The sequence below is a fragment of the Lampetra fluviatilis genome, chromosome 1, assembly GCF_964198595.1.
Source record: "Lampetra fluviatilis chromosome 1, kcLamFluv1.1, whole genome shotgun sequence".
In the NCBI taxonomy this organism is placed as follows: Eukaryota; Metazoa; Chordata; class Hyperoartia; order Petromyzontiformes; family Petromyzontidae; genus Lampetra; species Lampetra fluviatilis.
In genome coordinates, this window is record NC_136275.1 from 26561394 (window position 1) to 26588686 (window position 27293).

Genomic DNA, 27293 nt, shown 5'->3' on the forward strand with positions numbered 1-27293 from the left:
GCGAGCGTGTAAAACGGGTCTTGGCTTGCGAAAATAATAATTTATTAATTCGCACCGTCTACCAGGACCTCATTGACGTGAGCACTGCGTTAGCGCTCGCACCACATTTTGATGCTGGAATCAAAACGCTGCGGCTTTGCATAGGGCAATTTCTTATCATTAAACTTTTTTTTTGTTTAAAATTACTATTCCTTTTATTTATTTGTACCAAGGAGTGCTTTCACAATAACAACCGGTTTCCCTTCAACATCATTATTATTATCGTCCTTATAACGACACGCACCGTACATTGCAATTTACGAGCGTATGAAGTGCGCGGCATTTGTCATCGGTTTCCCTATCAACGAACCGCGCGAACATTTTCGTGCAAAATGGGCAAGTTGCGTGCGATTTACACGCATCCAATGCACCTTCATTAAAGACACCCACCCCCCACGTTCCATTATTTGTTAATGCTGCTGTGAGTGAGCATTATTGTTTACATATGCGAGCGTGAACTTCCACTCTTTGCCGCAATGGGAGGACTCGCTCGCCACGCACCCACCCAACCACCCACCCACCCAACCACCCACCCATCCACCACCCACCCATCCACCACCCACCCATCCACCACCAACCCACCCACCCACCCACTAACCCACCCAACCACCCACCAATCCACCCACCCACCCACCCAGGCCAATTTCCACCAGCAGACACAAATCGTGAATGCATTAACTTTTGGCAAAACATCCCAGGCAGAGCCCTCTTGAAAAAAGGGACCTCGTAACTCAGAGAGGCATTAACGAGTGAACGAATACATTGCTTTCTATTATATCATTCGCATGGGCACACTCTCTCATTGGCTCAAGAGGGCCGAGCTAACCCTGATGAGTACCGCTCTGCTGGTGCTGCTTGGGCCCTGTGGCAGAGGAGCTGCGCCGGCCGTATTCACTGCGGTGGGGGGGGGGGCTCGTTTTGCGACAAGCTGCGAAATGTAACTTCGCCCTCATTAAAATGGCTGGGAGTTCGTAGTCACGGCTGAGAATACAGCAGTAGGTGGTACTACTTAGACTGCGTGCGTGTCAGAAACAAAAAAACTATACAAATTCAAGCGAGAGCCGTTTTGACGAGGCACGGCCGGCATAATGCGAGCACAGCGCGGGGACTCATCGCGCCGTGCTCATGTCGGCTCACAGCGCATGGTGGGGCACGGCTCGGCTCCCCGATACGTCGCAAGCAGCAGCAGCAACGGCCAGTGGCTCTCATCCACGGTGGGATTGAGCTGGCACAGCAGTAGCGGAGTGTGGGGATGGTGGTGGTGGGGGGGCATGCAAACTTCGCACCCTCCGGTTGGCCACGTAGAGTGCGAAAGAAGTTCAACGTACGTACGTACACTACGTGCAAATGCAGTGGGGTTAACTCGACGCGGCTCAGCACCTCCGCTCCTCCCGGGCGCAGCGGTGTCCCGCGAGCGCTTCTCAGTTGGGGCAGCTCGCTTTTTTTTTGCTGACGCCACGAGATTCGCCGCGGGGGGGGGGGACTTTACTGCTGGATCATTTATCTCGTCGTGAGTTCTCTACCCCAATAGCCGCCACCATTGGCCAGCGAGGCGAAAGCAGCAACGGCAGCAGCAGCGATAAGGCTTGTGAGACCATTCAGAATGGACAGAGACAGAGATAGAGAGAAATTGATAAACAGCAAGAGAGAGAGATTATTAACACTGGAGGAATCTGATGAGCTATGAAGCTCTTTTTCACAGATGTCCAGTCGGGGCAGGTAAGAACGTTACAACAACAAACAATGCAAAAACATGATTGGAGTGCAAAGTACAAGAGAGGTGAACAAATCACCAACACACATACAAACACAACTAAACCATCCCCATCCTACCAGATAAACCCCCATTGAGATAATGACGTATTTTTCAAAAGCAACCTGGCGACAACGAAATTGCTTATTATGTGGAAATGTGTAGCAGCCAAACAATCTAAACGCATCTATTTAAATGTGAGTGGATACAAAAAAAACTAATTCCACCAAGCTGAAATCACGTTTCAAGTTGAACATTTTATGCTTTGTTCAAATTATAAATATTCACTTTTTGGCTCAGTAATTGCGTACGCACACTTGAATTTACTGGAGGAAAACTTTGGCGAGTGGGTTGAGAGCGCGCATAGGGAGGCAACAGTATCAAAACAGCGGCAATGTACGCGCGGTTTAATGAAGCAACGTAGAACATGTGGCTTGCGTGCATTATGCGACATGCTAATCACACGCATCGCATTCGCGAGCGTTTGCCTTCGGCTCTCTTCAGGGCCACTCTGAATAGCCTGCAGGCAGCATCGTCCCGGAGTGCGCCGCCCGATTCCATCACTTCTCGGAAAACTAAGCAGATACTTTTTTAGCCCGGATAGTGTTCCTAATGGCGCCACCGCTGTGCCCATGACAGCTGCAGGGCTTCGTGTTGGCCAGCAAGGGGTGGGCGAGGGGAGGGCAACGCAGCAACGTTAATTAATGTACAAGTAAGTCTTTGTTGAACGCGGGAGATTCGTTACTGAGAAGTGCCGCGGCAAGCGAAAAAGGCGTTCCACGAAAACTATTTCCCCCGTAGACAACGTAGTGATAAAGTTGGGCGAGATGCGATGTACTACGCTCAACACTCATCGGAGGCGAGGGGGAAGGACAACAAACTAAACACGAAAATAAGTTCTAAGGAAATGAGTTCGTCAATCTAGATAATTTAAAAGTCGCGTCGTTCCAGTGGCTTCCTAATATTGGAAGAGTATCCCAGACGGCCGGAGAAGCGCATCTGAAAGCGCGCACGATGCACAGAAGCGCATCATCAGACCCGCCTGAGCAGGCAGACATTCAGACTTGATTCTACAGAGACAGGCTCCACCTCCCCCACTCCCATGGGGGTTATGGCAGAAGGTTTAAAGATACACACCGCACAGTATATTGTGTCGTCAGGCTGGGATTTTTGAGAGATAACGACCAAAGCGCACGAGGGAGGAGATGTCCACGCCATAGAGACGGAGCGATTCAATCAGAGATGGAGGCAATTCGATCGGAGATGGAGCGATGTAATTGGAGATGGAGCCATGAAATCGTCCAGCAGTGGCTAGACCATGGCTTATAACGGTGACATGAACAGACACCGACTTAGCGTGCGCCAATGCTTGTGTAATACCGTTGAGGACTCTTGGACACCCGGGGTTGAGGCACACGTATTTATTCCGCAACAGTTGTCACAACCGCGGACATACAATACTGGAGGGGGTATCGGCCCCATCACCCGGCTAGCTGGGAATACACTGCTAGCTATCTCTGACCTACCTCCTAGTCCTCCACTAACGGGCTAGGGGAGGCTGTCTGGCCCGACACTGGTAAGTCGGGCTACGGTACCCGGAGTCCCAGAGCACTAGCTCTGGTTGTCGGGACCACGCCGCTGGCTCGGTCCTGCGCGGCCCTGACAAGGGCGGCGTCCCAGGGGAGTCCAGGGCTCTAGCTAGACGATCTTCGGTCTTCACTGGTTTAGCTTTAACATTCTGCCCCGAGCCCTCTGACACATCCCCCTTTATACTCAACCCCCGCTGAGGGGTGGGGCCCCGGGCTGCCTGGTGCGGACGTCGTTGATAGCACCCCCCCCCGTGCACTTACGTAGCCCCGCCCACTGTGTTTGTTTCCCATAAGCTGCCATGCATAACGGCTCTCTCTCTCTAACACCCCTACACTTGTGTAGTGGGTTATATGGAGACGGAGTCTTCTTAGGACGCAACACATTTATTTAGCAATAACAATAGCATATGAGGTCCCTAACACGAAGGGGTAATGGCCCCTTCTACCCAACGACCTAAGGAGGTATCGCCTCCGGGCGAACGTGTCCTAGCCACTGGGACCACCTACTCTTAGCCCTCCAGCTAACGGGACCTAGGGGAGGCTGACCCGACCCTGCCAAGGTTCTCGGGTCCCGACCACTGGCCCACTCAGAACCGGCCCTGATAAGGACGTTGTGTCCAGGGATCCTCAGGGTCCTAGCCTTCTGACCACTGGCCTCACTGAGCTCCAGCCCTTAGAAGGATGGCAGAGCTTGGGGTCCAGGGTCCTATTTTCAGGCGAGCTCTTGGGTCTTCGGCTTGACGCTGACTGCCCGAGCTGCTCTGGGGTCCGGCTTTTATGGGGCTCCAAGAGTCACTCCGCCCCTGGCCACACCCACTCTCTGGAACCTTCTGGAGGGACCTAGATTGTTGCGCAATCCCCCCAGCCCCCACTGGGGGCCTGGGGTGTCCCCCTCCGGTTCCTAACCGCCCCCCAGATTGCCTGACCCACGAGTCCTACTTAGTACAGACCGGACCCGCTATTGCCCCCTGTTGGGCCCTGCATGGAGGTACACATTTTCCTGCAGTGGTGGCAGCGTATTACGCCTGACAATTACCCACCACCCTTGCGAGAATGCGACGCCCCCTGATGGTAAGGTGCTGGGTAGTTCCTCTTCCGTTACACTCGTTAGGAATTGGTGACAGATTTGTGCCAACTGCTCCCTTCTGTGGCCCCCCCCCCCCCCCCCATCGATTCCCCCCCCACCCAACCCTCCCCCGCCACCACAGACGCTGGTGAGGATGAGCTCCCGGCTGCGGCCGATGCTGGACGGCATCGTGGCGAACCGGCGCCGCTGGGAGGAGCTGCACCAGCTCCGGGAGCACTCGTGCGACTGCCCAGAGCCTCCGACTCCCGAAGACACCAGCAACGGCAAAGGCGCGGACACGCAATGAGGGGGACCGCACCACGCCGCACCGCTGCCACCCCTGCTGGCGTGCATTTAACGGCTACCACGCTGCTTGGGGGGGGGGGGGGGACGTGGAAATCGACGTCTACCCCGGAGGAGTCTACCAGGCTGCGTCGTCAGCGCGGACCCTCCCCACCCCTCCCCCGGGATTGGCGGCGAGTCACGGCCCACGACGGAGGCGAAAGGAGCGATCCGACCACGTTTATAGCGCGCCACTGCCTGCGAGAAAGCGACCCCCAACCCCTCCCCCCCCCCTGACGGTCGCATGAAGGGGTCTCCGTCCATCACGCTCGTTAGGTGACAACTCCCCACTGTGACGTCACCCGGTGGGCGGGACCGAGACTCGTCCGCGAGCTTGCCGACCGGGACGCGTCCTCCGCTCGCTCTCTCATTTGTTAGTTCGTGCACGTGCGTGGCCTTTCCCCCCCCGTGGTCCGCGAGAGTGCGACTGTCGCGTATTCATCGTGCCGCATACCTTCTCCCAGTTTTCGTGATCGACGGCGAGCTGCCCGGCGCGGTTCCTGACCGAGCTCGTGGCACGCGGGAGCGAAACGTCGGACAGCGCGCGGTAACAACCCGAAAACACGACGGATGTTAATACCGCGAAAAGCATACGCAGTGGCGTGTGCTAATTAAATTATTTAAAATATATCATTCTTTTTTACCACGTCTATGTACCCACGGTAAGATCACAATGCTGCTGCATCTCAATGGACGATGGCACGTTTTAAAAGAAGTTAAACATAATAAAACATTTTTTACAAATCGATGACTGTGGCTTGACCAGGCGACACACATGCGGACTCTAAATTCGCACCCGCGACTTTGACGGTATCCAGTTCCCACGCACGCGGTTTTAAACTGCGCGATCGCATCTATTGATATTGCACAAGAAATGGAAGGCACATCAAATTGGCTGTCACTGATATTGAACACAGCTCAAAGCGGAGCGGGAAAATCCCTCCGGACGAGGCAACGGCGGAAAGAACCGACGAGGGGTGCCGTGTCGGCCTTTGTAGCTGCTGCTCGCTACAAGCACTTGCCCCAACCGTCTGTTAAGGCTACACGGCTGGGGGGGATCTTTGTCTTACATCCCAGGCGTTGAATACGAGCAACGAGATGTAAAAAGAAATCTGCGTAGCACGTGTTCGAAGTTTTATGAGCGTTGTTAACAAACCGGTGCGCGAGCACTTGCGTAGTGGGTAGAAGTGAACAAAAAGCGCTGGGAGAAGTGAACAAACACGATTTGACGGGTGAGATCCCGACAAGAAACACTCACATTTACACCATGGGGTTCTACACAGACCATGGTGTTCCAATCCATCCAGCTGGACGTGCTAATGATGAGAATCGATCATTCGCGTAGCGTCGTTCGCGCAAATCGCATCACAATTAGCATCTAGAAATTGCACCTCAAAATGCAAGTATTAAGTAAATCACTTTCGGCCACTGTGTGTGTGGGGTTTTTTTGGTGAGGCGGGAGCAATGAAGTGAATCAAGGGGACAAGGCCGGGCAGCCCGAGCGGGTGGGCTGACATTGCGTTGGCGACACCACCGCCCCGAGCACCGTGCCAGCCTCGCTAGGTTCTCGCTGACAGCATCAGATTTGGAACGTTATCGATGAGGGCCACACGAGGAGATTCGTTGTCTCTGTGCGATTGCGTGCGCGTGTGTATGAACGTATGTATGTTGAACTTATTTTAGCACCTTACGTAGCCAACCGTGCTAATCGGAGGTGTGGGGGGGGGGGGGAAGACAACACACTGAACACAAAAAGCAGTTCTAAAGAAGTGAGCTTTCAATCGAATGATTTAAAAGTGACTTCACTTCATCCAGTGGCTTTCTAATAGCGAAAGGAAGACCGTTCCAGACGGCCGCAGAAGCGCATCTGAAAGTGCGCGATGCGGTCACCGTCTTTGATGGCGAGCCATATGCCGCTGCTGCATGGATAATTATGAGCGCGACCTTCTAACGTATTCGTTCTGCAAACGGAGGAGACAACATCTTCTGCGTGCTGTACGCTTTCATTTTAGCCGCAGCGCAAGGATTCAAATCTCTCGGGTTTCTTTTGCGCGCTAAGATGCACTCCAAGCAGCGGCCAACGAGACGAAATTTGTTGCACATGGCCGAGGCGGGCGGGGATTTTTTTGTGCCGTGCGAGTTTCAAATCGCCACACGGGAGCCGCAGGAAGTTAGAGCCACGGAGTTTCGCTGTCCAATCTCTACAAAACAGAGCAGCACCGCCGTAACAATAGGGTCAGGTTTCGTGTTGTGTAACCAGCTGAGAACTCGCAGTAGAGACCAGGATAGAGTCTCAAGAGTCTCGACCTAAAAATAAAAAAAGCATTGACAATCAAAAACAACAACGACGAAGAAGCAAATAGCGATCGGAACAACACGAAAGAAAATCACCGCATCACGTGAAGGAATCGAACATATTGCAGAGATTGGCTGGCGGGCAGCCGAGTGGTCACCTGTGGGTGCTTTAATGACGCGAGACGCCGAGAATCGAAGTGGCTCAGCGCTGATCGTTTCTGGGCGAAAGCGAGAGTACCACCATTACTTCTTGTTTCACCTTCACCTCTTGTTCAAGCCCGTTGGTTCTTAAGTTGGTGTGCACGCACCCCCTGGGGGTGCGAGACATGGGCAGATTTTTTTTAAAGTAAATAATCGAAAACACAACTTAAACACGGGCACGTAAGTAACAACTTACTTTATTTCATCAAACATTACACTTTATTTTTTTTACGATTGAGAACCAAAGGGGTGCAAGGCCGCAGTAAAGGTTAAGACCCGCTGCTCGAGCCAATCAAACGAGGTGATTGTTAAGCGACCGAGGTTCGTTCTGTAAGCATTGGCCACGACTGCGACCGACGACTCCATTTCCCTTACAACGCGACAGCTCACGACTGACGGTCGTGACGGGGCAATTGTCAGACAAATTTACACGGAGGGGTATCGGGTGGAAAGGTGTCCGCCCCAGACCCCAGACCCCAACTCCTGTGCTTGCTCATCACTGCACAAACTAATTATATCTCGATTTGAAGCTTTCGTGACTGCAGGAATCCATACTCTTTTGTTCTTTCGGTAAAGTCACGTAGGTATAAAAATAAAATAAATCACGACGTTTTGGGCGCAACACAAGGGTCCATCATCAGGTGGGAAAGCATGGCCTGTTGCTAATGCAGACTGTTTTAAAGGTTTGAAATGGGTGTCGCCCAAGGGTTACCTACGTGACTTTACCGAAAATGTTTAATTATACTAAAAGCGGGAAGCGAAATGTGTAAACTGTGTCTGCACAGTCGAGGTGGCACTGTGCTTATACAACGGTGTTCAGTCTTGTTGCCCCCTCGCTGCCGCCACCTCCGATTGGCACGGTTGGCTACGTACGGTGCGAGAGAAGTTCAACGTACTGGCGTACATACAGCGAGGGGAGTGCGATGGCTCGTCGATCAAGAGGGGAAAACAAAGACATCGTCGCGCCGCCACAGCGGGGGGAACATTCGGCCTGCATAGGAGGGAGCCCGGCTCCTCTCGATGTTGCGCCAAGAGGTTGTGCGCGTGCGTGCGAGCCAACATCAAAAAACAACAACCCCCTTGAGAGTGCAATTTACAGGACATTTGATGTCGCAAACCCGCCGACTCTAAAAGCATTTTAGATTAATTTCGCGTTTGTCCATTACAAGGCTGCTTTCCCCAAGCCGTGCTTATTTGTGTTCGCAATTGTGTTCTTGCACAAGCTCCGGGTAATGGGTGTGGGTAGAATGTATCAGTGGTGGGCATGGGGTGGGGGGAAGAGAGGGGGTGAGGGGTACGCGGGTGGGGGTGGAGAGGCGGGTGAGGGAGGCGAATCTCAGTCGGCTAACCCATGGCACCTGCTGGGTCTGTTCTCGAGACCTCCTGCCAGCGAGCCTTCGACACTTTACGTGGCCTTAAAGTGCACCTAGCCTGGCACAGGGGCCGTGGTGACATCACCGTCACTTCGTGACGAATGGCGGTTGTTTTGGTGTTGGGGGAGGGGAAGGCTTTAAATTGCAGTCTCGTGCCCAACGGAAACACCGATCTCGTCTTTGAGTCAATGACGCAAAGTCGGCGTTTAAAAAAAGTGTCGCTCGATAAGCACGGGACGCAATAGCAGCCCCTGCACGCTCCTCCTCAGCCGTCGCAAACTCTTATTAAGGCTTCCGACGAACGTGAATAACATGACCAAATTTGTTCGCTCTCACCGCTGCTTCGCGATTCGTCTCTGCCCAAAGGCGCGCGGCTATGTTTACGGTTAAATATCTGCAGTGGTAACTTTGACGCGTTGCGATGATTTAGTCATGTTATTTTTTGTATTTGGTCATGTTATTAAACTTTGACGCGTTGCGATAATATAAAACAAACAAACACTCGCATCGTTGACTTGGTGCGCGAAGTCGGTGGTGAGAACTGAAACGTGCTCATGGGTTTTCATGTGGTATCAAAAAAAAAACGAATTGAATAATATTCGGTGCAATTCGTAATTTAAAAAAAGCATTAGAAATGTCCACAAGAGTCGTTCATCACACGGAGAGTATCTCGGAATATAAAATACTGGAGTGGGTTCGTTTTAATGAGCCGCGGCTGCAAATATCTAATTCATGAGGTGTAAAATGTCATGATCTTTGGGAAATTACCTGAAAGCAAACCGTCAACATGAACACACAGGCAGCTGGGATATTTATGCTGACCACACTCGCCATTCTGGACAGGCTTAATGATGATGACCAAGCCTAGTTACAACTCTTAGCTCCAACTCCGAGAATAAACTCCTAGATCCAACACTTAGCTCCAACTATTCGCTTCAACTCCAAGCTCCAGCTTCTAACTCCAACTCCAAGCTCCAGCTTCTATCTCCAACTCCAAGCTCCAGTTTTTATCTCCAACTCCAAGCTCCAGTTTATATCTCAACTCCAGGCTCCAGTTTATATCTCAACTCCAAGCTCCAGTTTCTATCTCAACTCCAAGCTCCAGTTTCTATCTCAACTCCAAGCTCCAGTTTCTATCTCAACTCCAAGCTCGAGTTTCTATCTCAACTCCAAGCTCCAGTTTCTATCTCAACTCCAGGCTCCAGTTTCTATCTCAACTCCAAGCTCCAGTTTCTAACTCAACTCCAAGCTCCAGTTTCTATCTCAACTCCAAGCTCCAGTTTCTATCTCAACTCCAAGCTCCAGTTTCTATCTCCAACTCCAAACTCCAGCTTCTATCTCCAACTCCAAGCTCCAGTTTCTATCTCCAACTCCAAGCTCCAGTTTCTATCTCAACTCCAAGCTCCAGTTTCTATCTCCAACTCCAAACTCCAGCTTCTATCTCCAACTCCAAGCTCCAGTTTCTATCTCCAACTCCAAGCTCCAGTTTCTATCTCCAACTCCAAACTCCAGCTTCTATCTCCAACTCCAAGCTCCAGTTTCTATGTCAACTCCAAGCTCCAGTTTCTATCTCCAACTCCAAACTCCAGCTTCTATCTCCAACTCCAAGCTCCAGTTTCTATCTCCAACTCCAAGCTCCAGTTTCTATCTCAACTCCAAGCTCCAGTTTCTATCTCCAACTCTAAGCTTCAGTTTCTATCTCAACTCCAAGCTCCAGCTTCTATCTCCAACTCCAAACTCCAGCTTCTATCTCCAACTCCAAGCTCCAGTTTCTATCTCCAACTCCAAGCTCCAGTTTCTATCTCAACTCCAAGCTCCAGTTTCTATCTCCAACTCCAAACTCCAGCTTCTATCTCCAACTCCAAGCTCCAGTTTCTATCTCCAACTCCAAGCTCCAGTTTCTATCTCCAACTCCAAACTCCAGCTTCTATCTCCAACTCCAAGCTCCAGTTTCTATGTCAACTCCAAGCTCCAGTTTCTATCTCCAACTCCAAACTCCAGCTTCTATCTCCAACTCCAAGCTCCAGTTTCTATCTCCAACTCCAAGCTCCAGTTTCTATCTCAACTCCAAGCTCCAGTTTCTATCTCCAACTCTAAGCTCCAGTTTCTATCTCAACTCCAAGCTCCAGCTTCTATCTCCAACTCCAAACTCCAGCTTCTATCTCCAACTCCAAGCTCCAGTTTCTATCTCCAACTCCAAACTCCAGCTTATATCTCCAACTCCAAGCTTCAGTTTCTATCTCCAACTCCAAGCTCCAGTTTCTATCTCCAACTCCAAACTCCAGCTTATATCTCCAACTCCAAGCTTCAGTTTCTATCTCCAACTCCAAGCTCCAGTTTCTATCTCAACTCCAAGCTCCAGTTTCTATCTCAACTCCAAGCTCCAGTTTCTATCTCAACTCCAAGCTCCAGTTTCCATCTCTAACTCCAAGCTCCAGTTTCCATCTCCAACTCCAAGCTCCAGTTTCTATCTCAACTCCAAGCTCCAGTTTCCATCTCTAACTCCAAGCTCCAGTTTCCATCTCCAACTCCAAGCTCCAGTTTCTATCTCAACTCCAAGCTCCAGTTTCTATCTCCAACTCCAAGCTCCAGTTTCTATCTCAACTCCAAGCTCCAGTTTCTATCTCCAACTCCAAGCTCCAGTTTCCATCTCCAACTTCAAGCGCCAGTTTATATCTCCAACTCCAAGCTCCAGTTTCTATCTCAAACTCCAAGCTCCAGTTTCTATCTCAACTCCAAGCTCCAGTTTCTATCTCCAACTCCAAGCTCCAGTTTCCATCTCCAACTCCAAGCTCCAGTTTCTATCTCAACTCCAAGCTCCAGTTTATATCTCCAACTCCAAGCTCCAGTTTATATCTCCAACTCCAAGCTCCAGTTTCTATCTCCAAGCTCTAAGCTCCAGTTTCTAACTCCAACTCCGAACTCCAGCTTCTATCTCCAACTACTCTCGGGTGGTGGTCGGGGAGAGACGCCGTCCCTGATTATGATGATGATCACGGTGATAATAGTGATGATGTGTTGCATGTGGCATGGTGGCGCAGTGTTCCGCATGGGGTAAATGATGCACGCCAGAGACAGGATCCAGGGGGATTGAAACCTCAGTTGCTGACCGTAGTCCACCAGGCCCTCTCACGTGAATTCTACCTCAACGTGCAGGTAGCGGCCACCGTGGGTTTTGGGCACCCTCCGCCCCCATCCACCCCCTCCCCCATTTGACCCTGGCTGATTGGTCATGGGGTTGGCAGATCACGCAAAGAGTTCGTCGCAATGTGCAGCGAGATTGCCATCGCATGCCGGGCTATTGAAGGTTATCAGGGAAGGTGGCAGTTCAGCAAGGAGGTTGTTGACACATTCGTGCAGATATTTACTTTGTTTGCGATATCTCCCGTTACAGTTTTTCTCCCGTTTTCTGCTGCCCCACGAGGCGGAATAGGACTGATTAAAAAATTCGGCGAAATATCTCCGTGTTAGGCCCAAATTATCACGGAGCAGTCGATCCGCTCAATGCAATAATGCGACCTTTGACGTAGAAGAAGAGGAAAATCTCAATGTGAGACATCCTAAAACGACGACGATGACATCGTGAGAGTCTCGTGAATACATTCAGTATCACCGAGTCATATTTTCAGATGAATCGACTCGGAACTACACGTCGAGCCATTTAGAATACGCACCCTAGATGGCGTCACTGCTGATTCCATGCAGACTTGGCTGTTACCAAATGAGATCACACAGCAGACGTCACTGCTGACGGTATAGACCAGACATGGGCTGTTTAATCCGGCCCCCCGAACTTGTCCAAATATTATTATTAAATTAAATTTTACCTTCCTCCTGTAATGCCCCCATTTCCCCATTAGATGGTGCACTTTGTGTAATTCAACAAAACAAACAAAACTTAACTCTGAGTTCTCTCCGAATTTCACGAGTCCGTTCTAGACCCTACAGTTTTTTAAAGAGTTTTAAGCACAGAAATTTTTTTTATTAAAGTTTGAAAAATCATTAATTATACAAACTTTTCAATAATTTCCTCTTAACTTCGATTTAATGTTCTTTAAAAACTTCTTCTCACCAACATTACCACTCATTACCACTTTCTCCGAAGGCAAGTTTGTAAAAGAATACATGGTAAAGACAGCAAACATCTTGTGTCCGGAGATCGTAAGCAAAATTGAAGGCCGGCACCGCACACAAGTGGGTGGCGAGCACCACGCCCGGCCGCCTTTGTCTCCCCAGTGGCGATGTTTACACACCGCACCAGGTACTAATTTGAGGCTGAGTCGATCTAGCGGAACCCCAGAACCGGATCATATTATCCACTGTTATCGGTCGTGAGCGGGACGGATGGCTGGGTTCGTAGCGCAGCGTGCTAACCTCTGCGCCACCACTCCACGCACACACACACGTATCACACATACATACAGATTTACAACGCCCAGATTCTTGTGTTTCGTTTGTTCTTCCCCCGCTCTTCCGATTAGCACGGTTGGCTACGTACGGTGCGAAAGAAGTTCAACCAGCCCCACATCCCCTAGAGGCCACGACAAAGTTATGCAAATCTAACCAAGAGTCGTGACTTACCAGAGACCAGATCCGAGAATAGCGGGACCTCTGCCATAATTCTGAGCGGCGGGGCTATCGCGACCAAAGATCTCCCATCATGATCATCATCACATCGCAGCTCATTCGAGGATTTCACCGCATCCAAGTGACACTTTTAGTTGGGTAACGCGAAAATCCCCACGGCCATGCACGCTTCGGGAAATTCGGCGCATTTCGCCTGCGTTGGTAGCGCGTTCGCTTCGGTTATATCGATCGATCGATCGATCGGTTGTTCGATGCATTTGAAACTCCGGTGCAGATTCGGACGGGTTGTTTGGGGTTTTGTTTTGTTTAAGTCCGGGCCGACTGCTTCGGGCTACGCGCACCGTGGCTGCTGGCGAGGGCCGAGCCGGTGATGCACTGACGCCCCTATCGCCGGTTCCGAATGTGACTTGGTTTGAAACAGGGATGCGATCTGAATGCCTGCAAATTGACCGTTCCTCTCTCTCTCTCTCCTGCATGCCACGGAGACGGAGCACAACGGGAATATTTATCGCTCGTGTCTGTGACCTGAATGATTTGCCTACAGCTTCGGCGAGCCTGCATTCCCTTTTTTTCAAGAGAAGTGTGTTACATGCCTTTAATAAACCGGGAACATCGAGAAAGCGGAGAAATAGCACTATGATATAAATGTATGTTATTGCGTGCAATATTTTTTGTTAATGCTTTTCTCTGTTCTTTCTAGGCGATGTAAAATTAGCCATGTAAATAAACTGCGCCTTGCCGACTGAGCTAATAAAATTATACTTATTTTGCTTTCCGTCGGAACTCTCACCTTGAGCCTCTGCGTCCACGCATTATGAACACGATCCATCCACAGAGAGAGGAGGAGGGGCGTCTCTCGCGTTTGCTGCACGCTTTTTGAATATTGCAGAAACATGCGCTCGGCAAATTGGTCCCAAGACGGAATGTGGAATCCTTGCCGTCGAAAACGTAATATTACAAAATCGGAACAAGAAACCAAAATACAAAGATCCCCCGTATAGCCTTACCAGGCTGTTGGGGCAAGTGCTATTAGCGAGCACCTATGAAGGCTGGCACGGAACACGAGCGGGTGGGTGGGCCAGCACCACACCCGGCCGCCTTTGTCTCCCCAGTGGCGATGTTTACACAGCGCCAGGTACTCATTGGAGGCTGAGTCGACCTAGGGGAGGCCCAGGAGCGGTTCAAATAATCGTCACTGGTGTTGGTCGCAAGCGGGAATCGAACTCGGGACGCCGGGTTCGTAGTGCAGCGCGCTAACCGCTACACTACCGCTTCCCACCAAAAGAGACAAAGATCTCCCGTATAGCCTTAACAAATTGTTGGGGCAAGTGCTGTACGCAAACACCTATGAAGGCCAGAACGGCACGCGAAGGGGTGGGTGGTCAGCACCAAGTCCGGCCGCCTTTATCTCCCTAGTGGCGATGTTATGACGCACTTCACCAGGTACTCAAAAACGCCTTCCTAACGCCGCATTGACTAGCAGTGGTGTCTTGTGATCTCTGTGTGGGGCTGAGGTGGTGGGGGGACGATGGGAGGTGGGGGGGGGGCGATGGGAGGTGGGGGGGGGAATCAAACCTCACCCCCTTATCAGATTAACCGAGCGAACAATAGACTTTGACCAATTACAGTACTAGAATAACACCCAACCTTACAGTGTACACGATCAAATTTTTAAGCAAGCCTAAGCATGGCATTTGATCAGTGATCGAATTCATCTCGCCACGGTGGCGAGATGTTAACTTCCTCGCCTGGTATGCATGAGCACGCGGGTTCGATCCCGATCCCGACCCTGACGCCTGCTGTACCTTTAGAGTTTGCGTGTCTCTCTCCCCGTGGTCGCGTGGATTTTTCTCCGGGTCGTCCCGTTTTTCCCTCCCCGCATAATACAGGGTGTTTTAAAACGATGGGCCCGATTTCAAAGCAGTACTGCTTCGAGTCTGTTGCTATGAATTCCCACGAGACGATGAGCCGCTTTCGCTAAGCTATGCTTTTGTCACTAGATCGCGTCTGAAAAAGAGCTTATTTTGCTCAGCGCGCCTGACCTAAGTAGTGTTATCGCGCTGGGAGCATAAAAGGAGCCGAGAGCGGGGGGTTCGAGGCTGCCGGTTCTGGGAGTGGACTCGTCTCGTCGTCGCTGTCGTCTCCCCAAGATGTTGCGCTACGAAGGAGAGATGTTGGCCATCTCAGTCAGCGCCGTCCGTGTTAGACGGCTGGTGTTGTGTACAGGCTGGGCTGAGCTACTGTGGACTGTGTGCGGACGAGACCGTGAAAGTTGTCAATGAAGAAAGTGCCTCCTAGAAACTGTGTCTCTGAATCGTTGACACTACATCTAATAAAAGTTTATTTTGTAGTTTAGTTTAGAAGAGGAATTGGCAACCTCTGGAGCCGCATGCTGCCCTTGAAGGGACTGCCCAATTACGTCATTCACATTGCATTGCGGCTCTTGAAATGTGTTGTGTTTTTCATAATCAAACTTTTGGGTTAGATCGCGTTATTTATAAATGTGTCGTAACCCTCCACCACCCGACACGGCCAATCAGCAAAAAAAGTGTCACGTTGACAAAAGACAAATAGTTCACTGCTTTAGCCCACCGGTGTGTTGAAGCGTGAAACCACAAAAAAATAGTAAATGTTGTGGTTTCACGCTTCAACACACCGGTGGGCTAAAGCAGTGAACTATTTGTCTTTTGTCAACGTGACACTTTTTTTACTGATTGGCCGTGTCGGGTGGTGGAGGGTTACGACACATTTATAAATAACGCGATCTAACCCAAAAACGTTGATTATGAACGATATTGGTCGCGAAAGCCTACGTGTGTGTTGTGTTTTTGTCACCGAATCCGAAAAAAAGATGTCTCTTCTTGTGATTTTAGTTGTGTGACCCCGTAGCTCAGCGGGATGGGACGAGTGGACGCGGGTAAACACAAACCCACGGTGCATCTCTCGGCGCGCTCACGCACATTGGTCTCTCCCATCCCCTCGGCTTACGACGACGGCCCCTGCGACGCACGCGGCACCATCTGCCGATTTTTCGCCGCTGCCTAACGCCCCGGGAGGTGAGGGAGGAGGGGGTGAGGGAGGAGGGAGGTGAGGGGGGTGAGGGAGGAGGGGGTGAGGGAGGAGGGGGGTGAGGGGGGTGAGGGAGGAGGGGGTGAGGGAGGAGGGGGGTGAGGGGGGTGAGGGAGGAGGGGGTAGGGGGGTGAGGGAGGAGGGGGTGAGGGAGGAGGGGGTGAGGGGGGTGAGGGAGGAGGGGGGTGAGGGAGGAGGGGGGTGAGGGAGGAGGGGGTGAGGGGGGTGAGGGAGGAGGGGGTGAGGGAGGAGGGGGTGAGGGAGGAGGGGGTGAGGGGGGTGAGGGAGGAGGGGGGTGAGGGGGGTGAGGGAGGAGGGGGTGAGGGAGGAGGGGGTGAGGGGGGTGAGGGAGGAGGGGGTGAGGGAGGAGGGGGGTGAGGGAGGAGGGGGGTGAGGGAGGAGGGGGGTGAGGGAGGAGGGGGGTGAGGGAGGAGGGGGGTGAGGGGGGGTGAGGGAGGAGGGGGTGAGGGAGGAGGGGGGTGAGGGGGGGTGAGGGAGGAGGGGGTGAGGGAGGAGGGGGGTGAGGGAGGAGGGGGGTGAGGGGGGTGAGGGAGGAGGGGGTGAGGGGGGTGAGGGAGGAGGGGGTGAGGGAGGAGGGGGTGAGGGGGGTGAGGAGGAGGGGGGTGAGGGAGGAGGGGGGTGAGGGAGGAGGGGGTGAGGGGGGTGAGGGAGGAGGGGGTGAGGGAGGAGGGGGTGAGGGAGGAGGGGGTGAGGGGGGTGAGGGAGGAGGGGGGTGAGGGGGGTGAGAGAGGAGGGGGTGAGGGAGGAGGGGGTGAGGGGGGTGAGGGAGGAGGGGGTGAGGGAGGAGGGGGGTGAGGGAGGAGGGGGGTGAGGGAGGAGGGGGGTGAGGGGGGGTGAGGGAGGAGGGGGGTGAGGGAGAAGGGAGGTGAAGGGGGGTGAGGGAGGAGGGGGGGTGAGGGAGGAGGGGGGTGAGGGGGGGTGAGGGAGGAGGGGGGTGAGGGGGGATGAGGGAGGAGGGAGGTGAGGGGGGGTGAGGGAGGAGGGGGTGAGGGAGGAGGGGGTGAGGGAGAAGGGAGGTGAGGGGGGGTGAGGGAGGAGGGGGGTGAGGGAGGAGGGGGGTGAGGGGGGGGTGAGGGAGGAGGGGGGTGAGGGAGGAGGGGGGTGAGGGAGAAGGGAGGTGAAGGGGGGTGAGGGATGAGGGGGGTGAGGGAGGAGGGGGGTGAGGGGGGGTGAGGGAGGAGGGGGTGAGGGAGGAGGGGGGTGAGGGAGAAGGGAGGTGAAGGGGGGTGAGGGATGAGGGGGATGAGGGAGGAGGGAGGTGAGGGGGGGTGAGGGTGGAGGGGGTGAGGGAGGAGGGGGTGAGGGAGGAGGGGGGTGAGGGGGGTGAGGGAGAAGGAAGGTGAGGGAGGAGGGGGGTGAGGGGGGGTGAGGGAGGAGGGGGTGAGGGGGGTGAGGGAGAAGGGAGGTGAAGGGGGGTGAGGGAGGAGGGGGGTGAGGGAGGAGGGGGGTGAGGGAGGAGGGGGGTGAGGGGGGGTGAGGGAGGAGGGGGTGAGGGAGGAGGGGGGTGAGGGGGGGGTGAGGGAGGAGGGGGGTGAGGGGGGGTGAGGAGGAGGGGGGGTGAGGGGGGGTGAGGGAGGAGGGAGGTGAGGGGGGGGTGAAGAAGGAGGGGGGTGAGGGCGGAGGGGGGTGAGGGGGGGGTGAGGGAGGAGGGGGGTGAGGGAGGAGGGGGGTGAGGGAGAAGGGTGGTGAAGGGGGGTGAGGGATGAGGGGGGTGAGGGAGGAGGGGGGTGAGGGGGGGTGAGGGAGGAGGGGGGTGAGGGGGGATGAGGGAGGAGGGAGGTGAGGGGGGGTGAGGGAGGAGGGGGTGAGGGAGGAGGGGGTGAGGGAGGAGGGGGTGAGGGGGGTGAGGGAGAAGGAAGGTGAGGGAGGAGGGGGGTGAGGGGGGGTGAGGGAGGAGGGGGTGAGGGGGGTGAGGGAGAAGGGAGGTGAAGGGGGGTGAGGGAGGAGGGGGGTGAGGGAGGAGGGGGGTGAGGGAGGAGGGGGGTGAGGGGGGGTGAGGGAGGAGGGGGTGAGGGAGGAGGGGGGTGAGGTGGGGTGAGGGAGGAGGGGGGTGAGGGGGGGTGAGGGAGGAGGGGGGTGAGGGGGGGTGAGGGAGGAAGGAGGTGAGGGGGGGTGAAGAAGGAGGGGGGTGAGGGCGGAGGGGGGGGAGGGCGGAGGGGGGTGAGGGCGGAGGGGGGGAGGGTGAGGGGGGAGGCAGGGTGAGGGGGGGTAGAGGGGGTAGGGGGCTCTCAGAAGGCAGCGGGGGGGGGGGGTGCTAGAGGCTGGGCGCGTGGAGCGGGAGGGCAGCTCTCGGAGCGAGGTTCCAACCCCCGACGCGCTCAGACATGAGAATCGTAAACATTTGTACCGGAGGAATCCGATGAGCTATAAAGCTCTTTGTTTCATAGATGTCCAGATGGGCTCCAGGACCCCCACCACCACCCCACCCTCTGCTAGGGGGGGGGCAACACGCGCTGCTGCCTTCTCCCGCTGCGCTTCCCAAGGCGATGCTGCTGCTGCTGCGACTGCAGCGGCTGCAGCGGCTGCCGCTGTAAATTGGCCGAATGAAATGCGGCGATTGCCGCGGCTCGAATTGCTGGAGTGGGGGGTTTGAGAAAAAACGACCCAACGCCGGTCACAATGAGCCACGGTCGCCTCTGAGCGACGGCCGCCGAAACGTCAAATGATGAGAACCAAAGGGGGTTGCTGCTGCTGCTGCTGTGAAACTGAGCACCATGGGGTTATCGCGGTGTGTGCTTGGACAGCTTTCTATTGTATGTCTGTCTGTTGAACTTCTTTCGCACCACCGTACTAATCGTTGTTCTCCCGGCTGCACCGCTATGTGTCGTTGTTGTTGTTGTTGTTCTTTTTTCTTGGTTATTTCGGTAAAGTCGCGTAGAAGGGAAATAAAGTTTCATTTTTATTATTTTATTATTACCCTTCTACGTGACTTTACCGAAAGAACCAAGAAGATGAATCCCTGCAGTCACGAAAGCTTTAAATAAAAAAAAAAGTTGTTGTTGTTCAGCACGATGTCCGACGTTTCGCTCCACGTGTTGCGGGAGCTTCTTTGAGCAATCGAATGAATGGGCAGCACGTGGCACGATCCGAAAGCGCACCGGGGAACCAATTGGAAGGAGCTCTTCACCGGGTGGCCGAGGGCTTTGGTTACGTGGACCGTTCCGTATCTGCTCAGGTGACACACAATCGCACGAGGCACTTCATTCAGACTGAGCCCGCATGGGGGAGATCAATGCCAGGGTCAGGTACCACGCAATTGTCACCGTGTTTGTTGTGCACCAATCTCGTCCGCATCTTTGACACGAGGGAGATGGAGCGATTACACCGTGAGATCGTGAGAGGTGGCGGCGGCTTGTGTGGAGCCCTGCGCGGTATTCGAAGGGGCGGGCGGCCAGCACCACGCTCGACCGCCTTTGTCTCCACAGTGGCGATGCTTACACACCACACCAGGCCATCATTTGAGGCTGAGTGTACCTAGGGGAAGCCCAGGACCGGTTCAGATATTCGTAACTGGTGTTGGCCGTGAGTGGGAGCACGCTAACCGCTGTACTACCGCTCTCCACCCACTTATAATAGACAAAGATCCCCCGTATAGCCTTAACAGACTCTTGGGGGCAAGTGCTGTTAGCGAGCAGCACCTTTGAAAGCTCGCACCGCACACGAGGGGGGTGGGGTGGCTGGTACCACGCCACTTATAACACACCTGCATACACACACACCCATGCTTGTTAATTGCTTTTGAAAATGAACAAAAAACTCGAAAGGTCACCATATCAGCACGTTTGATCAATGTTCCTTTCATTGACGCAATAAAGTAAAGATAAAAGGCCATCGGGGCTCATGTTTTAAGGTCAGGTGTAGTCGCACACACGAGGTGGAAAAATAAAACGCATCAAGGAGACTTGGTTGGGATTCTCCTTGTACAGATGGAGGCCGGGTCCCTCATCAGAACGTCGAGCTGACACGGCTGAGAACCTGGGTTTGAATCCAGGGTGTCCAGCCGCTCGTGATCAATTTGAGATATCAAGTTGTAGTTAGTTGCTTGGTCACAGCTTAGTCACCGATGGCTGCTAAAAAAAACAACAACAACAACAACAACGTTAAAATATATTTCGTCGTTATTTTTGACCGATTGAAAAAAATGCTGTGAAAGTGTTTCCTCAACAGTAGGGGCTGGTGGTAAAGTGCTGCCCCAACTCGTGTGCCGATATCGGTAACAATTCGGTCATATCGCCTTCCGCGGGCCGTCCCCCAAAACAGCGGAGTGATGATCTTGCCTTCGTGCGAGATTTCTGAACAGGTCGTCTCGTAAACACGACACGGATCGAGGAAAAATACAAAAGTTAATAAACAATACAAAAACACGTGATACATTAAACGCAAGTAAACGAACCCCTCCTATAACGAGGGCCCATTTTTAGAATGTATCAAAGTGTCTAATGTGAAACGACGCTAATTTAATCTTCCAAACGACCATGGGGAGGGAGGGGGGGGGTGTTGAATTCACACGTGGTAGGCAGTGTTCCCTCACCAAGTTTCGCTCAGCTGTCACACACATTACCACACCTCTAATTGGAAAGTCTCGAGGTCAAGCAATCATACTCGTGCCCGCAATCGTACCGCGCCCATAACCGCAACAAACACGACGATTTAGCACGGTTGGCTACGTACGGTGCGAAAGAAGTGGCACGTGCACGCGTACGATTCGTCTGTGAGCACGTGTTTTTAGGCAACATGTCCCTGTGTACCAAGAAGGTGACTCGGCACAGGCCAATATGCGGGCAGGAGTCTGCCAGTCCAGGGGGCGGTGATTGTGATGCGTAATCTCAAGTGACTTGCGGGTAACTTTCGAATTTGCCAACTTTGGACCGTGACGCTTCGTCACATCCAAGGTCAGGGAGCCATTTAGCCAATCGTCTCTTCATGGTCAATGCGATGAGTACCACCTCATGTTTAGTGAGATCATGGTTTTCTCTGTCTATGGATGTACTGGCACCCACCATAGCAATGTGGAATTCCCAGCGCTGGCTTAGAACTACCAGGGAAGATGTGCGCCGCCCAATGTAAGTTGGAGCAAGACAGCGTTTTGTGACGAGTGCCTTGTTCCTGATAGCAGGTTCCCCTCGCTCTATGCGGGTTCGGTTTGTGCGATTTTGCGCTGAACATGCGGTTAACCTATTTCTACGCAAAATTGGCTTATAACATGGCGGTTTGAATTCATTCATATGCGGCTATGCAGTCGGACGTGGGACAACATTGTGTGTGTACTGTGTGTACTGTGTGTCTGTACTGCGTGTACTTCATGTACTGTGTGTGTACTGTGTGTACTTCATGTACTGTGAGTACTGTGTGTGCCACTCGGCAGGTATCTCTCTCCACGTGCGGTTTCGCTTTGTGCGCCTTTTTTTTAACGCATCTACTACTAGCACCGCGCAGAGCAAGCGGGGAACCCCGTATTTGTATTCCAGCAGGCACAGACCACGTGGCGCGTTGCAGTGGAGCATTACGGGTTTATGCTTATTATAGTACAATAAGAAAGCCTCTCTGGATCTCCGTGATGATATTGGCCTGTCTCCAACAGGCTGATGGACTAAAATATATTTTAATTTTAATGCCACTGCAGTGACATCACTGGAGCACTTTTACTCGTGCCTTTAAAGTATGTTTTCCCCCCTCATTAATCAAGCTTCAAACTCATTTAAGGCAGCTCGGGACACGCAATCCTACTCACTTAACCCCCAGCATTATTATTGTTATTTATAACAGCTGCTTGTTTATTTTTCTCATTCGAATTAATCTGATTTTCATTGCAAACGTCACAACAGGCTGCGCACCCTAAACCTGGCACAGGAATTTAACTCACTCGTTGATGGCAGGAGGCCGGGGTTACCAAACCCGGACCCTTGTTTCCCACCGGAGACCAAACCCGGACGCATAACTCAGTCAGCACCAAGGTCGTATTCCCACAACTGTGCTTCTGTATCCTGCACCAGTAATAATAACAATGATACACTTCTACACAGCGATACCGATACCGGATCTCAGTACAATTCCTGCCACCCACACGAATCGGCATCAACCTGGGAACGTGTTGCAACGCTACAGCGAAGCCCTCTCTTACACCGTTAAGCCAAAAATGCAGCGGCTTTGTTCGCGGCAATGCTGCTGCTACCTCGGTCCTGTGTGTGCGTGCGTACGGTGTGTTGGACTTCATTTGCACGTAGCCGACCCTGCTGATCGGAGGGCGCGGTTGGGGGGAGGGGGAAGGACGACAAAAGGTACAAGCAGAAAGCCTGCCCATGACCCGTAAGTGCTCACGGTCCACCCTGGAAAAGCATCCACTGCACAAACCATGGCTGCAGAGGCGGATACCCGACGCGCAACTGGAATATTTGAAACTGCCCAGTAGTAGCTTGCGACTGTGGTCATGCAGAACAAAGAGCGTGCGACGTGTAACGATGCAATGTCCACCCCCCCTCCCTCCCCCTCCGATCCACGAATACGAAGGAGACGTCGCAGGGATTCCAATCCCCGCTACTCCTGACGCAGGCTCCGGAGATCCTCGTTCAATGTTTCATTCATGGAGCCGTGGACCCCGAGCAAGAGCCCACTCGGCTCACGGCCGAATACATTCCTCGCTCCCGATAACGAGAACGGCTCTGATAAAATAATACAGAATCACAAAAATGTATTTAGACTGGAGGAATCCGATGAGCTATAATGCTCTTTCTTTCCACAGATGTCCAGTAGTGGGCGGGTCAGAACGTTACAGCAAGAAACTATACAAACACACGATAGTAGTGGAAATTCATAATCATCATCAGCAGCAACTATGATCAATCCACTGCTGCATGAAGGCATCCTACAAAATCCCTTTGCCATCTGTCACGATCCGGCGATGCAATTAATACTGAAATTCATCCTGCAGACGGGTTTATTTCATCACTCCACCACCACTTCTTAATATCCCCACTCTTAAGCTCACTCACTGTCATCGTACGTACAATTATACGATTGCTGTAAAGCGCATTGGAACAAGGCGCTATGTGCATCTTTGTTAGGTAAGATGAGATCGCACCGTCGGCCCAAGCGGACGCGCATCCATTGCTCACAGCGTGCAAATGCGACGACGTTGTGCCAGGTCCTACTGGACATCTGTTAACAAGAGCTTTGTAGCTCATCGGATTCTTCCAGCATGAACAAAGTCTGATTCCGTTGTGCGGAACGCGGTGGGTGGCACGTGCGCACGTGTACGTACGTGCGCGTACTCACGCGTCTCGCACGCCCCGCGCTCTCACGTGACTTTACATTGAAACTCACGATATGACCGAAATTAGCAGCAATAACGATTTCGATTTAAAGCTTTCGTGACTGCAGGGATTCATCTTCTTGATTCTTTCGGTAAAGTCACGTTGACTTTACCGAAAGAACCAAGAAGAGCAATAACGATGTCAGGTCGCCCCCTGCAGGCGATATGCGTCCACCTCAACCCTCCTCGGGCAATGATTTTTACAGGCAGTCCTCGCTTAGAGCTCAAAATGCGTTCCAAGGAGAAGTGAGCGCTCATTGAATCAATAAGGAGGCGAGATGTTAGCTCTTTTGTCTGGTATACAGGAGGTCGTGGGTTCGATCCCGACCCTGACGCCTGTATATTTTTAGTTTGCATGTTCTCCCCTTGGCCACGTGGATTTTTCTCTGGGTACTCAGGGTTTTCCCTCCACTTTTGGAGCATTTGGCTGCTATGTAAATTTCCACACAATAAGCCACTTCTGTGAGCTATCGTTTGTGGCCAGGTCGCTTCAGAAATAGAGCTATATAGCTCAGTGGGCCTGTAATAGTTTAGATGTAGCACCGTGTGAGAAGTCAACAGCGATTGGCCGTAGGGAGGCCAATATTATTAGTGTAATAAGACTCTTTGAGACGACTTCTGGAATCCGTCTTTTATTCACTTTGGGTTACATCTACTTCACGCTGCTGATAGACAACGTGAAGGGACAGATAGACCGAGAGAGACGCACTGCCACGTGGCAACTCGGAGCCCCGCTCTCGCGTGGCTCCTTCCTCCGTTGGTTCCCGTTCTGACCACGTGTCGTTCCTCTCTACCCCTATTTAATCCCCGGGTCACGTGATACGCTTCAGCCAATCCTCGTTAGCCTGCGTCGAATCTTCCAGGCTCCCTCGTCAGCTCCCAGGACCACGCCCCTGACTCATCTCCCCATTGGCTGAGGCCAAAGCCAGCAGAACCAATCTCCATAGCTGTCGCCCTTCCATCACATCATGGCCATGCCCCCAGGCTTCCCCCCATTGGCTGTAAACCAGGACCGGCAGAGCCAATCACCATGACAAGGTGTGATACGTCAGTGAGCCTGATATATTCTCATATTACATTAGCATCAGCATATAAATGTGAAATGTCCACCACTGGCTCAGGATCGTTGCTGTAGATACACATTGCGCTCAAGGGGTACCACCTTTGTTTTGAGTGTTGAGAAATGGAGCCGCTGTGACTTTGGGACTTAATGAATGCAGGACAGCTGCCAACCGCTGCTCAGTGCCACGTGCATGATCGTCTTACAGGTCGTAAATCCCTTCACTGGCTCCCAATCCAATCCCGGGATCAATTTAAAGATCGCACTCACCGTCTTTAAGATCCCCTACGGGCGCGTTTCCTACCTCTCCCCTTTTCCATCTCATTCTACTCCCTTCCACGTGCTCTCCTACCTCTCCCCTTTCATCTCACTGGTCTCTCCGCCACACGATCTGCGACATCTCCTCTTTCACCTCACCCGACTCCCCTCCATCCACTCTCCTACCCCCACAAGTCTGGAACTCCCTTTTCACCCAGACATCCGTGCTGTCGACTCCAGACCCCCTGTTCAATTCCAATGCTCGAAACCTTCCCCTCCGCCTCTGCCTACGACAGACTGCATATTTCTCTCGGTATAAAATCAACATGCCCACTTTCTGTACAGCGCCTTGAGACGCAGTCGCATGTAGATTCTGTATTAACACAAACCGAAATCAGTGCAAAAACAACCGCGCGAGGAGGAATCACAAACAAGCTTGAAGGCAGCCGCGCGATGAGCCGGTGCCAACAATTACCCAAGCCCTGCGGGTCCTCTATATATGAAGGTGTTACCGGCCAATCACCAGAAAGATGCGGCACTACTTGAGCATATTGGCACAAAACAAAGGAAAGTGGGAAAAAAATTACGAAATGTGCAGTGGACACGTACGATCTATCTGCCTGTGGATCGTGATGATGATGATAGGCCAATTAATGAGTGTATAAACGTGGGATGAAACCGGAGCACCCGGAGAAAACCACACGCGTGCGAGGGGGCAACGCTCTATCCCATTCAGACGGAACAGGTGGAGTGCACATTGTCGCTGCACTGCCGTCTCCTGGCGAGCCAGGGTATGGCACCTCATCGACTACCACGGGAAGGGACTTTAACGAGATTAGTGCAGCGATCCACCGACCCCTCACTGCCTGCAACAGTGCTGCATCATAAGCCACGTGCATAGCCACGACCACCGCGTTGACTGCATGCGCAAAACGATTCCGTGCAGTTTTAAATTGCATCCATAACAAAAACAAATGCCTAAACGTGAAATATAATCGCCTTCGCAAGTTACATAAATCTCTTCGCGTCCTTCTAAAGTAACTATTGCCACGGGACGACGCTGCCACGTGTGGAAATCATGTCATTATTCCAGCCATTTACGTTTGAAAAATAGTTTAATAAACAAAATAAGAGTTATGGCCGTCGTGTGTGCGTGTTGTGGTTTTTACAGCGCAAACCCACCCAGGGCCATGCTTTTGGCTCTAAACAAATGAGTTTGGGCTGGATTTAGATATATCGTTGAACGGACATTCATTTCCGATAATATACTGCAGTATCCCGTGCTCCTGAGAAATGTGCAAAGCCCCAATGGAATATGCTGTCGGCGATTGGACTGCAGCCAGTCCCGAACGAATACTTTGAACGCCGGCGCAGTGAACACGATGACACGAAGATGAAATGTGAAACCCGCAACCGGGGTTAATCCAAAGAGAACAAAACAAAACCTACTTTTAACGCCGCACGGCCAAGTTACGGCTCAAGAATGAGAGGCGCTCGCCCGTTTGACAAAAATTGGCGTTGTTGTTTGTGTCATCAAACATCGTCCGGCTTCCCCCGAATGGGCAGGAAGGAGGAAGCGTTTCCTGATCTCTGCGTGGAACTCCGCACGCTTCGTCCCACGAACACGTCCACCAGACTTCTGACGATCTTCACCACCGGCACGTGAAAAAAAATATTCAAATTCGAGAAAGTCGTCACAATGTCTTTGATGCCACCGCCCATCTGTTTGTATGTATGTACGCTTAACTTATTTCGCACTGCAGGTAGCCAACCATGCTAATAGGAGGTGCGGGGGAAGGACAACGACACTAAACACAAAAAAGCAGTTCTCAAGAAATGAGTTTCGATCTAGATGATGTATAAGTGCATAGCTCCAGTGGCTTCCTAACATCGGAAGAACGTTCCAGACGGCCCAGGAAAAATCTGCATAGCCTCCACCCTTCAGCTGTGGACACCCACTTCTTCCCAATGTCCACTCTTATTGTTTCATCGCCCATCTCAATAACATGCCCTCCTCCATCACGCGCTCGCATCCCAACAATCACTCCCTCCTCTTTTTCCATCTTCACCGACACCCCTCATTTTGCTCAGTTCCATGCTGAACCGTACGAGTTGCGTACCCTATCCTGCAATTATTTCGCGAGCGTCCTGCGCACGCGCCCGAATTCGAAGATCGGTAGCTTCCATTTGCCCTGTGAGTAACATTCAGCTCGCTTGACCATTACGATGCCATCCATACACAGGTGCGGCGTGAGGACACCCGCGAGCCGAGATGGAATCCAGGGCCACGGCTAACATCAGCGGCGAGCGATATCCGAACTGTCCCTGTAG

At 52.6% G+C, this 27293-nt stretch overlaps 1 protein-coding gene across 2 annotated transcripts in view; it reads left to right on the top strand.

Annotated features, from left to right (window-relative positions):
- Positions 1-5707, top strand: part of PDE11A (phosphodiesterase 11A) — a 95381-nt gene extending 89674 nt beyond the window's left edge. For both annotated transcript variants that reach the window (XM_078860076.1, XM_078860085.1), the window contains one exon: positions 4590-5707. In XM_078860076.1, coding sequence (XP_078716202.1) covers positions 4590-4754 — 165 coding nt within the window. In that variant the 3' untranslated portion in view covers positions 4755-5707. The remainder of the gene's footprint in view (positions 1-4589) is intronic.
- Positions 5708-27293: the final 21586 nt, after the last annotated feature.